Raw genomic sequence first — 13,866 nt, forward strand, 5'->3', positions numbered from 1 at the left:
TATGGCAATGTTTATTAATTGTTTGTGTACATTTATCATGCATTTTTATGTGTTTGTTATTGCCTCCCATTATAGCCTATTGGTTCGAGTTCGGTTCGTCGAACGTTCGACGAACCGAACTCGAACGGGACCTCCATTCGGTGAACCGACCTCGAGCCGAACCGGGACCAGTTCGCTCATCTCTAGTGAGGAGGTCCCTGGTGGTTTCTGCCTGTCCTGTTCTCAGGTGACAAATCTCTCCTTACACACACAAGCAAGGGGGAAGTATGTTAGTCTAGGGGAGCAGGACAGGGAGAAACTGCTTGGTATTAGCCTCATGGACAAGTTACCAAAGTGGCATGGTCGTTGACTGGCTGTTAAACGCATGTTTTCTCTGAAGCGCTGCCGCTGCATTTCACCACCCTCCAGTTTTGATGTCCACACCAGGGGGGGTGGAGCCAGGCAGTTGGCCCCTCCCACCGAGGAGTTCACAGGCCTGGAGGTGAGAAAAGCAGTAGTTAAGAGTAGATGATTAGTCTTGACAGTGGAGGAGAGAAGTCAAGACCAGGGGCAGACCTGTGACCAGGCCTGCCATAGTCTACCAGGTGTCTGGGTTGGAGCCCAGTCACCTCTGGCAAGGAGGCAGACGGTGGTGGCTGCCTGCAGGAGCTGGGATTACAGCCGGTGGAACCGTAGGGACCGGGGTCGGGCGGTGGCCCGCCGGTATCGAACCGGGGAACCGAATGGAAACCGGAGCACCAGGAGGGGTACTCAGACCCAGTACGAAGCCCAGAAACTACCGGGCCAAGTCGAATCAACTGATTTAGGACTGGAGTTTAGGACCTTTCCTACACAAGACCCAACTGAAGACTACAGCCCAACCATTAGGGTAAAGCCACCGCCAAGGCATAGAGACCCAAGGGGCCAGCGTCTGCAGGCAAACAAGGCTCTCCCGTCACCCAGCAAGCCGGGGAGTGGACTACCGTTGCTTAGGCATAGGAGTCATACCATTTACATTAAGGAGGTGCAGGAGAAAGGCGGAAACCACCAACCTGTTAAGGGAGAAGCTGCAGCCGGCTGGGGGCCCCGTTCATCATCCCTTTTGGTTCACCAGAGACTCCAGTGTGTTGTGTCATAATGAGTACACCAGTGCCTTCGGACCGCGCACCGCGCCGCACCGCACCAGCACGCACCCACTCCCCCGCCTCAGCACCTCCCTCAGGCCGCCGGGACCATCACTCCCCTACCCACGGAGGGGTCAACACCAAGCTGCGTAACACCGTCCCCGGGAGGCCTAGTCAACGGCAGCGGTGGTATCCATCCATTCACCACAACCAGTGGGTGGCGTCACGAACTTACACCCCTTGCAAACAACCGCGGCCCCGGCCGTGGAACTCCCCACCGAAGTCCCTGCGTGTAGAGCCAACCCCCTTGCAGAGTGATGTGACCCCTGGGTGCGTGAGGAGCTCAAGCCACCCACCGTACGAGCACGGATCGAGCGGCTTGGCAGCCGGCCGAGCCCGCCGGGCGGTACACATCCTGTTAGGTTCCCTTTATCATGAGACATCTCTCTTAAACAAGTAGAATTATAGGATGAATATTTCCATTTCAGGCGCTAACCAGCACCAATGATGTCTTATTGACGCGTGCCGGACGAGCAGCTATCGTGTAAGGGCACGTGCCAGACGAGCAGCTATCGTGTAAGGGCACGTGCCAGACGAGCAGCTATCGTGTAAGGGCACGTGCCAGACGAGCAGCTATCGTGTAAGGGCACGTGCCAGACGAGCAGCTATCGTGTAAGGGCACGTGCCAGACGAGCAGCTATCGTGTAAGGGCACGTGCCAGACGAGCAGCTATCGTGTAAGGGCACGTGCCAGACGGGCAGCTATCGTGTAAGGGCACGTGCCAGACGGGCAGCTATCGTGTAAGGGCACGTGCCAGACGGGCAGCTATCGTGTAAGGGCACGTGCCAGACGGGCAGCTATCGTGTAAGGGCACGTGCCAGACGGGCAGCTATCGTGTAAGGGCACGTGCCAGACGGGCAGCTATCGTGTAAGGGCACGTGCCAGACGGGCAGCTATCGTGTAAGGACACGTGCCAGATGGGCAGCTATCGTGTAAGGACACGTGCCAGATGGGCAGCTATCGTGTAAGTGTGGCACCCCTGAGGCTCTAGTTGCCACACTTGCCTTATTTAAGGTGAAATGTTCGCCTCGGGTATGAAGGGGGTTAATCACCGGTGTTCCACATTCACACCTTACATAAAGCTTAGGAGCCTTCCCAAGGGGGAAGGGGGGATTCCTCGGGGTAGGCAGGGGGGTGGCCATCACGAGGCATGGGACTTCCTCGGTCACTGAAGCCAGCCACCTGGGGGGCGGGTTCCACTTGGAGTAGAAGTAAGAGCACACTCACACAATCTTGAGCCAGTCTACCCAGGACACCAGTTCTGGGACATGACAATGTAGCGCCCCTGAGCCACTCAGAGCACTACTAGGCACTGCATCCTCACCAGGATGCAGGGCCTACCCCCTGGGACCTGGAACACCATTGCCAGCAGCACCCACACACACCAAAATCCCAGTTTCCACTCCACACCAGGGGTAATTGGCTAGTCGGACACAAGGGGATGGCCACCTAGAGGGCGGAGCCAGACCAGAGGTACTAGACAGCCTGGTGGGAGTTGACAGCAGGTAGTCAAGCAGAGTCAGTGCAGTGAAGAAGTACAGAGGAGAGGTGCTTGAGAGCTGGGTCATGTAACTGTGACCTGGGGGCACAGGAGAGTGGTCGCCAGGGCAGGTACACCCGAGTAACGCTGGGAACAGAGCACCGACGGGGCACAGGGCGCTAGGTCAGATGCCAGTTTCATACGGTCTGGCAAATACCTGCATAGTGAGGGGACCTTCACGGACCTCAGTGATCCACAGATCCAGGGGAACCAGCAGTAAAGCAAGGATCAGGGTTCGGGACACGGACCAGCCCTACAGGGTCCACACTGCCCATCGTACGGACAAGGAGGTAGCCACAAAAAGGGACAGTCGGGCCCAAACGCCCTATGCTACGGGGACCCAATCACAATGAGGGTGCCGGGGACAGAGCAACCAAGTCATCACTGGCACTGGAACTACAGGGACCTGAACCAGCCATCCGAGGGTCAAGAGTGAGTAGAGACTGTTAATTACAACCCACGGTGTGGCCTCCCTTATTACTCCATCATACATCTCCCGAGCTCAGCCCTACCTGCGGAGGGCCTACCACCACAGCTGCCATTAAGACCAGCCCTAGAGATAATCAAGTCAGCAGCGGCGGTTCCACCATCTTAACCACAACCCGCAGGTGGCGTCATGCAAATGACTTTAATCTCCCCTGTAACTACTCCCCATTTAAAAAGCACCCAGGGCACGGGACCGGGCAACAGCCATCAAAGTGACATTCCCCAGATATATACTGCCTGACACCGAGTACCCCATTCCCTGGGTGACACAACACCACCACCTTTCTCGTCTTCTCTTCACGGGGCCTGCGGCTGGAAGGGCAACTCTGTCAAAGGACTTTCTTCTTTCAAACACCGGTGACTGCTTCTGACTTATCCGAGGTCGACGGGGCACATCACAGTGGCTGACTGGCACTACCCCGGCGAGCAGCACAAAAGAATTAGTAAAGACACCTGGAACTGCAGCATCTGACTTGGACTCTTACTACCGGTGCCGCCGCCCCGCGCCTCGGCACCATAGGCCATCACTACTCCCCTCATCATCCTCCCTGGGGCCTGCTCCACCTGTGGGGAGTGACACCATCTCTGCTGCTACTACCATGCGCCCTGGTGGACAGCGACAGCAACAGTGGCTAACCTCTGGCCGCGTACCACAGGTGGTGTCACGACATTTATACTACTACTACCCCCATTATCTTCCCTCCTTATTGGTGTACACCTCGGGGCACGAAGCCGGGCAGGCCACCACAATCTCGGATCATCACACTAGTCCGGTGACGAGAAAGTCATGTACGAAATCCCGTGCCTGAATCCCCCTTGCCCCCTGGGTGCTACATTTGGACACGTGCCGCAGCGGCAGCTATCGTGTAAGGACACGTGCCGGGCAGGCAGCTATCGTGTAAGGACACGTGCCGGGCAGGCAGCTATCGTGTAAGGACACGTGCCGGGCAGGCAGCTATCGTGTAAGGACACGTGCCGGGCAGGCAGCTATCGTGTAAGGACATAGTGTCGCACCGGCAGCTATCGTGTAAGGACACGTGCCGGGCGGGCAGCTATCGTGTAAGGAGACGTGCCGGGCGGGCAGCTATCGTGTAAGGACACGTGCCGGGCGGGCAGCTATCCTGTAAGGACACGTGCCGGGCGGGCAGCTATCCTGTAAGGACACGTGCCGGGCGGGCAGCTATCCTGTAAGGACACGTGCCGGGCGGGCAGCTATCCTGTAAGGACACGTGCCGGGCGGGCAGCTATCCTGTAAGGACACGTGCCGGGCGGGCAGCTATCCTGTAAGGACACGTGCCGGGCGGGCAGCTATCCTGTAAGGACACGTGCCGGGCGGGCAGCTATCCTGTAAGGACACGTGCCGGGCGGGCAGCTATCCTGTAAGGACACGTGCCGGGCGGGCAGCTATCCTGTAAGGACACGTGCCGGGCGGGCAGCTATCCTGTAAGGACACGTGCCGGGCGGGCAGCTATCCTGTAAGGACACGTGCCGAACCGGCAAGTGTCGTATAAATGATCTATTCTATTTGATAGGACAGGATCACAATACTTAACTTCCTGCTGACATGTGCTTGCCAGGACGAACATCAGTGCTGGTCACTTCCTGATGTGAAAGTAACCGATGCCAAAACAAATTTGTGGGCATAATGATATTCTCATATAATAGATATATTTTGTCACTTCCTAACAAGAGTCTAATTAGAATTCTACAAATATTCAGGCCAGAAGTGCCTGCCTAACTATGGGTTATTATAGAGGTTGTCCACTAATTTTACATTGATGGTCTATCCTTAAGGGGCACTTTGCACACTACGGACATCGCAAGTGTGACGCCCTGGACTAGCCAGGTATTCACAAACACATCACACACACCCCCTCCCCTGGTTAGGCAACAACAGTCAAACAAAATCCTTGTTGCCTCCTCCAGGGTCTGATGTCCACACCAGGTGGGGCGGAGCCAGGCGGTTGGCCCCGCCCACCGAGGAGTTCACAGGCCTGGAGGCGGGAAAAGTAGTCAGTTGAGTTGAGGAGTTGAGTTTGAGTTTAGTTTAGTGGAGGAGTGGAGGTTGGAAGTGGAGAGCGACAGGAGAGAAACTGTTGGTGTCTGGGTAGGAGCCCAGGCACGTACAGCAAGGTCGGCAGATGATGGTGGCCGTCTGCAGGAGTGGTGCAGGTCAGCGGAACCGTAGGACCGGGGGACAGGCGGTGGCCCGCCGGTACCGAGCCGGGGAGCAGATCTGTACCAAGCACAAAGGCAGGGCCATCAGACCCCGACCAGGCTAGGAGCCACCGAGAAGGTCAAATCCGATAGTGACGGGGACCCCAGGGGTTCACTCACACCCAAGACCCGACAGAAGGCAACAGTCCACACACAGTGAGGATAAAAAGCCACCGCCAGAGGCTAGAGATCCAAGGGCCAGCGCCTGAGGGCAAAACGGGCTCCTTCGGTACATACACGCCGGGGAGCGGACTACCAGTGGGAAACCATTGGAGTCAATACATTCACCGCGGTGCAGGGAAAGACAGCCACCGTCAACCTGTCCGGGGAGAGCAGACACTGCAGCCGGCTGCGGGACCCGTCCATCCAGCCGTTTAGTTTACCAGAGACTCTGTGAATCTGTGCCTGAGTGAGTACAACAGTGCCATCCAGCACCGTGCGGCGCTGCCCCCACAACCCTGCACCCCGGCCTTCCTGCATCCCCGTCCCCGTCCACTACCGGGCCCCGGGATCACTGACCCCTACCCACGGAGGGGTTAACACCTAGCTGCTCCCTGCCATTGCTGCCGGGAGACCCATCACCAGCAGCGGTGGTGTCCATCATCACCACGACCCGTGGGTGGCGTCACGAACTATCTCCCCAAAAACCACCCAACACCCCTTTTCACTCAGGGGCGATATTACGATGTTGTTCCTCATTCCTGCGGCAGCACACATCGCTGTGTGTGAAGCCGCAGGAGCGAGGAACATCACCTTACCTGCGTCCCGGCTGCAATGAGGAAGGAAGAGGGTGGGCGGGATGTTTATGTCCCACTCATCTCCGCCCCTCTGCTTCTATTGGCCGCCTGCCGTGTGACGTCGCTGTGACGCCGCACGACCCGCCCCGCCGGTCAGAGCGACGTCACAGAACAGGCAAGTGCATGTGAAGCTGCCGTAGCGATAATGTTCGCTACGGCAGCTATCACAAGATATTGCAGCTGCAACGGGGGCGGGGACTATCGCGCTCGTCATCGCAGCAATCGGGTTGCGATGTCGTAGTGTGCAAAGTACCCCTAAGGATGGGCCATCAATATAAACCTCTTTAATTCTTACCAGCTCATTATCTTCTAAAACACATCTCTGTAAAATCAAACCTTAAAACTCTGATTACTCACTACATCTTGTGACTACTTCCTTGGACTCTGCCTACTATTAGAAGGAACGTTACCACGTTGGTCTTCACAGATTATGTGGGAAAGTTCAATAGCAGAGAAGGTAATCTAGGAATTTACAAGTCTTTAACATCAATAGACGATCCTTATGGACAACCAAAAAGTCATGGTTTGTGTCTGTACTTTACAAGTTGATAAATACCATAAAGACATGGCAGCAATATGAAAATTTGGAAAACACATCCAATACCATGTGGGGGTGGGAGAGTTGTTTTGACATTTTACCGCTTTTTACCGCTTCAGGGTTCACAAACCGTGAAGAAACATGTTTATGCTTTGATCAGCTGCCGGCCGCTACTATAGTATAAAGTGAAGAGAAAAGACACCAGCAGCAGAACCACCGTACAAAACGATGTCAGGGTCAATCGCAAACCGCTACAGGAAAACGTTTGGGGGTTGTTTTTTCCTAAACCGCCTTTGCCTAAAAACATTTGACAGCTCTACCGCCAGAAAGAAATGTAGCCAAAAGCAGGAGTGGGTGATATATGCAGAAGTGGTGCCCATGTTTCTATTATACTTTTCCTCTGATTGCTCCACTCCTAGTTTTGTTACAAATACTGGAGGTAAAAAAACTCACCAAATACTCAGCGTGTGTGTGACGCCCCTGACCTTATCAGGGTGCCACAGGGAACTGCACTCCTTTATCTTATGGTGCAGAACTCACCCTCCATGGTTCTGGGATCCTAACTATTGGTATTGCTTCCATCAGCACACAAATCCTAGCCCCATCTCACATCACACCCTGTCAGGCACACCAGTAGGTGGTCTAGCTGGAAAAGGGCCACCCGCCTAGGGGTCAGACAGACTGGTGGGAGGGACATAGTCAGTTCAGTAGTAGCTCCCAAACAGTGAGGAGCTGGGAGTAGCAGCTCCCTGGAGTTGAGTAGTAGCCCTCAGAGAGTGAGGAGCTGAGGAGTTGTAGCTCCCTGGGTGACTTCGGTTAGGTTGCAGATGGTGGTCTAGGACCGGAGGAGTCGGAGACCCGGTCGCAGGGTATTGGAGAAGGGTGCCCAGACTTAGTTTTGGAGAATGGTCTGCACCAGAAAATCTAGTAACTGGACCGGTATCGAGCACGGCAGGGTACAGCAGGGAGTAGCTTCACACAACCTGATAATTAACCTGTGGAGGATAGTTTGTTTATGAACTATCCCCAAGAGCTCAGAGATCGAAGGCACCAACACAACGAAGGGGATAGGGCTTTCTAGCTTATGCGGCCCACTGTAATCCCAAGTGTCAGCCATTGAGAGCACAGATCCTCCAATTATAGGGAGCGGGACCCTGACAGCTTCAGGCCGAAAAGTCTCTCAGAAATGTCTAAACACAAGTGCATGGAGGCAGGCTCCAGACCGCCAGCAATACCAATGGGGACAGATTTCCAGACGAGCAACCCAGAGTGGCAGCGGCACCCAGAGACTTTGTTTACTCCTGTGTCAGAGTCTGTCTAATGGTGGCACCAACATCCACATGGCCCGAGTGAGTACGCTGCTCTCCCTGCGTCCTGCCTGCCGCATAGTCTGCACCACGCTTTCTACACCTCCACCATCCAGAGTCTCGGGGCCTCCCCTACCCGTGGAGGGAACGTCATCTGGCTGCCCCACTCCATCTCCTCCGGGTACTCCCATCGGCAGCGGCAGTACTCCCCTTACCGCGAACCACGGGTGGCGTCACAAACACTTACCCCTGTAAATAACCCCCTTTCATTTTCGAGTGGCCGCAAGCCCACGGGTCTGGAGACCCTCGAGCCACAGCAACCCCGGATCCGAGCAGTCCGACTGCTGAAGGGGCGGTACATGTGCAAATGGCTTAATAATTCAAGCTAACTGAATGGGAATTATAGAAATCTCCTGCCCACTGTGCTTCGTAATCTGACCTGCGGAGAGTTTTTCAAATCAGCGACATGTCAATTTCTCTTGTGAGTACGCTGAGTTTTCTGTGCAGATTTTCCCCATAGAATTGTATAAAGTCCGCTTTACACACTACAATATATATTACGATGTGTCGGCGGGGTCACGTCGTAAGTGACGCACATCCGGCATTGTAAGTTACATTGTAGTGTGTGACAGGTACGTGCGATTGCGAATGAACGGTAAAACGTTCATCGCACGCACGTCGTTCATTCCTCATAAATTGAACGTCAGGTTGTTCATCGTACCCGGGGTAGCACACATCGCTGTGTGTGACACCCCGGGAACGATGAACAGATCTTACCTGCGTCCTGCGGCTCCTGGCCAGCAATGCGGAAGGAAGGAGGTGGGCGGGATGTTTACGTCCCGCTCATCTCCGCCCCTCCGCTTCTATTGGCCGGCTGCCGCGTGACGTCGATGTGACGCCGAACGTCCCTCCCACTCTAGGAAGTGGATGTTCGCTGCCCACATCGAGGTCGTATGGACGGGTAAGTACGCGTGACGGGGGTTAATAGTTTGTGCAGCACATTCAACAAAATTGAACGTGCCGCACATACGATGGGGCGGTTACGATCGCATACGATATCGTATGCGAAATCTTAACATGTAAAGCAGGCTTTAGATGCAGAAAATACACAGGTAAAAAACACATGCACTTCTAGTGCGTTCCTGCAGCGGAAAAAAATGAAAACTGCATGTGATTCGCACATGAGTGTCAAAGTTTTGTCATAACCAAATACCAGGAAGTTTAAGAACAAAGCACCTTTATTTAAATGCATGACACCCCAAACAGAAACAAATACATGATAAAAATGCATGTTAAATACGCACACAAAAACGCAAACAAATGAAAAAAAAGCAAAAAAAAAAAAAAGCAAGAAACCTAATTTACATAATAGGTGCAGATATTCTGAGGCACCAAATACTGACCGTGGGGACGCAGCCTAAAAGTTGTTTCCACTACTTCGAAGTTTTAAAAGGGAACCTGTCACCAGTTTTTTGCTTTATAAGCTGCGGCCACCACCAGTGGGCTCTTATATACAGCATTCTAACATGCATTCTAAAATGCTGTATATAAGAGCCCAGACTGCTGTGTAGAACATAAACACTTCATAATACTCACCTACACTGGTTGCTGCGATGAATGTTGCTCAGAATGGTGTATTCGTCCTCCGGTGCCGGCGCCGCCTCTTTCTGCAATCTTTGACGCCGCCTCTGTCGTCCTTCTGAAGCCGCGGTGCATGACGAATCCGACATCATACCCACTCACCGGCATTCAGGTCTTGAGCAGGCGCGCTTTGATCTGACCTGAGCAGGGCAGATCAAAGTATTGTAGTGCGCATACGCGAGACCGGCGAGTGTGTAAGACGTAGATGCGTCATGCACCCAGGCTTCAGAAGGAGGACGAAGATGGCTGAAAGAGGAGGTGCCGGCACCGGAGGATGAAGACACCCAGTTTAACAAGTTATTATTCTGCCGCCCCTGCAGCGGATCGAACCACTCGGATCCGGGGATGGTGATTTCTTGTGGCTCGAGCGTCTCTGGACCCGGGGACTAGGGGCCACACTCAAATGAAGAATGGGGTATTTACAGGGGATTTGGTATAGTTTGTGACACCACCGTGGTGTACGGTAATTGGGAGTACCGCCGCTGTCGTTGGGAGTACCCGGGGTGATGGAGTGGGGCAGCTAGATGACGTTATCCTCCACGGGTAGGGGTAGGCCCCGGGACTCTGGATGGTGGTGCGGGGACGCAGTGCAGGGGTCTGTCGGGTACTCACTCAGCAATGAAGCAGACGCTGACAACAGGGTAAACCAAGTCTCTGACTGCCGTTGCCTCTCGGAGGAAGCTCATCTGGGTCCCGCCCTCTGCAGCACTGCCGGTGGTCCATAACCTGCCTCCTGGCACAAAAGTTTTAGATTGTCCATTGTGGCCCGGTAGCTTGAAGCTTTCCGGGCCCCGCTCCCCACTGTGGCTAAGTGAAGGAGCCTGCTCTCAGGAGCTCACGCTTGGGATTTCAGTGGGCCGCTTGCAAGGAAAACCCTATCCCTCTAATTGTGCTAGTGCCCCCGATCTCTGAGCTGGTGGGAACAGTCCATAAAGGCCCTGTCCTCCGCAGGTTAATTGCCGGGTCGCCAGAAACTTCTCCCCGACCTGGGGGCCGTGTACCCAGTCGTGCCTTTGGTCCCATACCGGTGATAGGACCAGGCTGCCGACTGTCCTCCTTGATGGGTTCAAGGCACCTAGCCTCAATCCCCTGCGACTGGGGGTCCGACTCCTCTTGGTCCAGACCACCGTCTGCGGCCTAGTTTACTTCTCCCCTGGGGGCTCCAACTCCCAGCTTCCTCAGAGCTCCTCACATCTCGAGGGCTAAGGGTATGTGCGCACGTTGCTTTTTACCTGCTTTTTACCTGCTTTTTTGCTGCTTTTTCTTCTGCGCTGTTTAATGCCAAAATGGATGTGTTCTTCTATTCAAGCAAAGTCTATGGGAATTTGGGTTTCTTGTTCACACTATGTTGTTCAATATGCTGCCTTTTTGTGGCAGAACTTTGGTCCAAAACTCAGCTTTGCAGTGCAAAACCCAAATGGCAAAAACAATTGACATGTTGCTTCTTTGAAAAGCTGAGTTTTTGACCAAAGTTCTGCCACAAAAAGGCAGCATTTTGAACAACATAGTGTGAACAAGAAACCCAAATTCCCATAGACTTTGCTTGAATAGAAGAACACATCCATTTTGGCATTAAACAGCGCAGAAGAAAAAGCAGCAAAAAAGCAGGTAAAAAGCAGGTAAAAAGCAACGTGCGCACATACCCTAACACTCCACTCACTTGACACCTCCTACCTCCCTACCTGAGCCCTAGGTAGGCGGCCCTATTCCTGCTTAAGCAGCCCACTGGTGTGCCTGACAGGCGTGGTGCAAAGTGTATCTAGAATTTGTGAATGCTGGTGGCGGCAGTACTGCAGGATGGAGACCCAGAACCATGGGGGGTTGAATCCTGCACTAAGAAAAAGAGCGTACAGGACCCTGTGATGACCTGAATAGTCCAGGGAGTCACATTATCACCTACCTACAGGATAATGGGGTAACGTGCTGATCATTGGGGTCAGAATGCTGGAATCCTCACTAGAGATGAGCGAGTACTGTAATATTCGTACTCGCTATACTTGTAACGAGTACTTTGTAATACTCGGGTATTCGTTGTGATGTGGCGCCTCATGAAAGACTCCTTCCCATCACTAATTCTGGGCTTGATGACAGCTGTGCACTGTTATTAACCTGGTGCAGATCGCAGTGGTCAGATCCACACCAATCCGCAGACAATCCCTTTAGTTGCAGTCCTCGGCATGCTGTTACCTTGGACTAGTAGGCTCGAACGTCCCATCATTGAGAGCAGTCCGGCCCCAGATCAACACCCTATTGTGTGCTGCGCTGTTGTGACTGGTGAGTAAGACGTCAATCGATTGGGTGAAGCAGTGCTCTGTCAGACAGTCCAATGTTTGTGGCATGTGCCAACGATGGCAATAAAAGCTGTTTTATCGCCAATAGGAACTATAGTTTGGGAAATGTTGGACTTGATTGGGATTTAGGATTATGGTACTGACAAAGGTTTTGGATCCTGACTGGTTCCTTTTAAATATTGTGCAAATATTTGAAAATTATAGGCTTGAAATAACTCATATTCCACATTTCAATAGTATCTACCTGATTCAAACGGACACACAAGTATGGCTTTTTCCTCCAAGTTCCTCAAGTGCTCAGAAGTCCATGATAAGCAGATATGATGATCTTTGTACGGTCGTTGGTGAGGAGGATTAATGTAGAGCACTTTGTAGGTTTTAGCTGTTGCATAGAAGAAGGTTTCGCTGTGTCTGATCTCGGCTTCTACCTCCATATTGTGCACAATCCAGGCCCTGATTACTACATAGTATATGTCTATAGAGTCCTCCCTATAGACCATGCAGCTTGGAAACTTCAGTTCAACCGACATTCTCCGAAGCTGCTGGAGATTTCTTTCATTTCTCCATCGTTTTTTGAAAACTATGATCCCTGTTCTAAATTCTGAAGAAGCCACAACATCCAGATGTACTGTGCAAGGACCGGAGCACAGGTACTCCACAGAAATATTTGCATTGGCAAGTGTTTTTGGCAAACCCTCAAAAGCTACATAGTCATTGTTGTTCAAGTATTGTTCGGACTGTTTGGTTACAGATGTTGTCTCCTTCGTGTAGCAGAAAAATGGAGCCTGTAGAGAGAGGAAATTATTAATCTCTGGGACACTGCAATGACGGATTTTCATGTAATAGACAGTGTTGGCAAACAGGATATATTTGCATATATGTGTGTTACGTTGGCGGAGATAATTACTAGCAAATGTATCTAAACTGATACAGAAATAATCTTCATTGTTATTTTTTAAATTCATAATAACTAAACTGTTTTTCTCAAAAAATAGAGCCTCACCGGTCTTCAGGTTGTGGGTGGTATTGCAGCATTGTCCTATGTTCCACAATGAAGCGGGGCTGCAATAAGCAGCTACAACCCATGTGTTCCTCACCTCACCTGGTTCCTGCAGCGAGTCCTCCTGCTAGACGCCAGACTCCCCTTCTGCTTTCACGTTGGTTCCTGTCTTCTGCCTCAGCCCTGCTGCTTTAGGTCTTTGCAAATCAACACTTAGTTGCCAAGATAACCATTGACGTAACTTGAAGTCTCAGGGTTGCAATGCAAAATGTCTAAAAGGCCTTCAAGCTTTCACAAATCTTTGATAACATTGGTCTTCACAAGTTAGCCAAAGGGATCTTTTGCTCCCCACATTGCATCTAAGTGAGACAATTGCAACCTCTGCAGCACCTATGGTTACACTCCTAAAGGCAGCCATACCCAAATAGGCCACCAGGGCCTGGTAGCACTTCTAAAAGGTTACTCAAGCGTCTGCACTTTTAATTTTTTTACCCTGCCTGGCAATTTGTTGCTACATTATTGACGGTTTTAGAGTTGATCCTGACCTCAGGCTTGTTCCTTTAGACCACATACAGTGGTGTGAAAAAGTGTTTGTCCCCTTCCTGATTTCTTATTCTTTTGCATGTTTGTCACACTTAAAATGTTTCATATGACAAAAGAAATTTAAATATTAGACAAAGATAAAACACGTAAACACAAAATGCAGTTTATGAATGAAGGTCTATATTATTAAAGGGAAGAGAAATCCAAAGCCTACAGGACACTGTGACAAAGAGATTGCCATCTAAACCTAATAACTGCTTGGGCCACCCTTACCAGCAACAACTGCAGTCAAGCATTTGCAATAACTGGTAATGAGTCTTTTACAATGCTCTTGAGGAATTTT

General features: G+C 52.0%; 1 protein-coding gene across 1 annotated transcript in view; it reads right to left on the reverse strand.

Annotated features, from left to right (window-relative positions):
* SEL1L3 (SEL1L family member 3) overlaps positions 1-13,866 on the reverse strand; it is a 163,917-nt gene that overhangs the window by 136,872 nt on the left and 13,179 nt on the right. The window contains exon 2 of the mRNA XM_075346942.1: positions 12,225-12,765. Coding sequence (XP_075203057.1) covers positions 12,225-12,765 — 541 coding nt within the window. The remainder of the gene's footprint in view (positions 1-12,224; positions 12,766-13,866) is intronic.

This window comes from Anomaloglossus baeobatrachus, chromosome 1 (genome assembly GCF_048569485.1).
Source record: "Anomaloglossus baeobatrachus isolate aAnoBae1 chromosome 1, aAnoBae1.hap1, whole genome shotgun sequence".
Lineage (NCBI taxonomy): Eukaryota > Metazoa > Chordata > Amphibia > Anura > Aromobatidae > Anomaloglossus > Anomaloglossus baeobatrachus.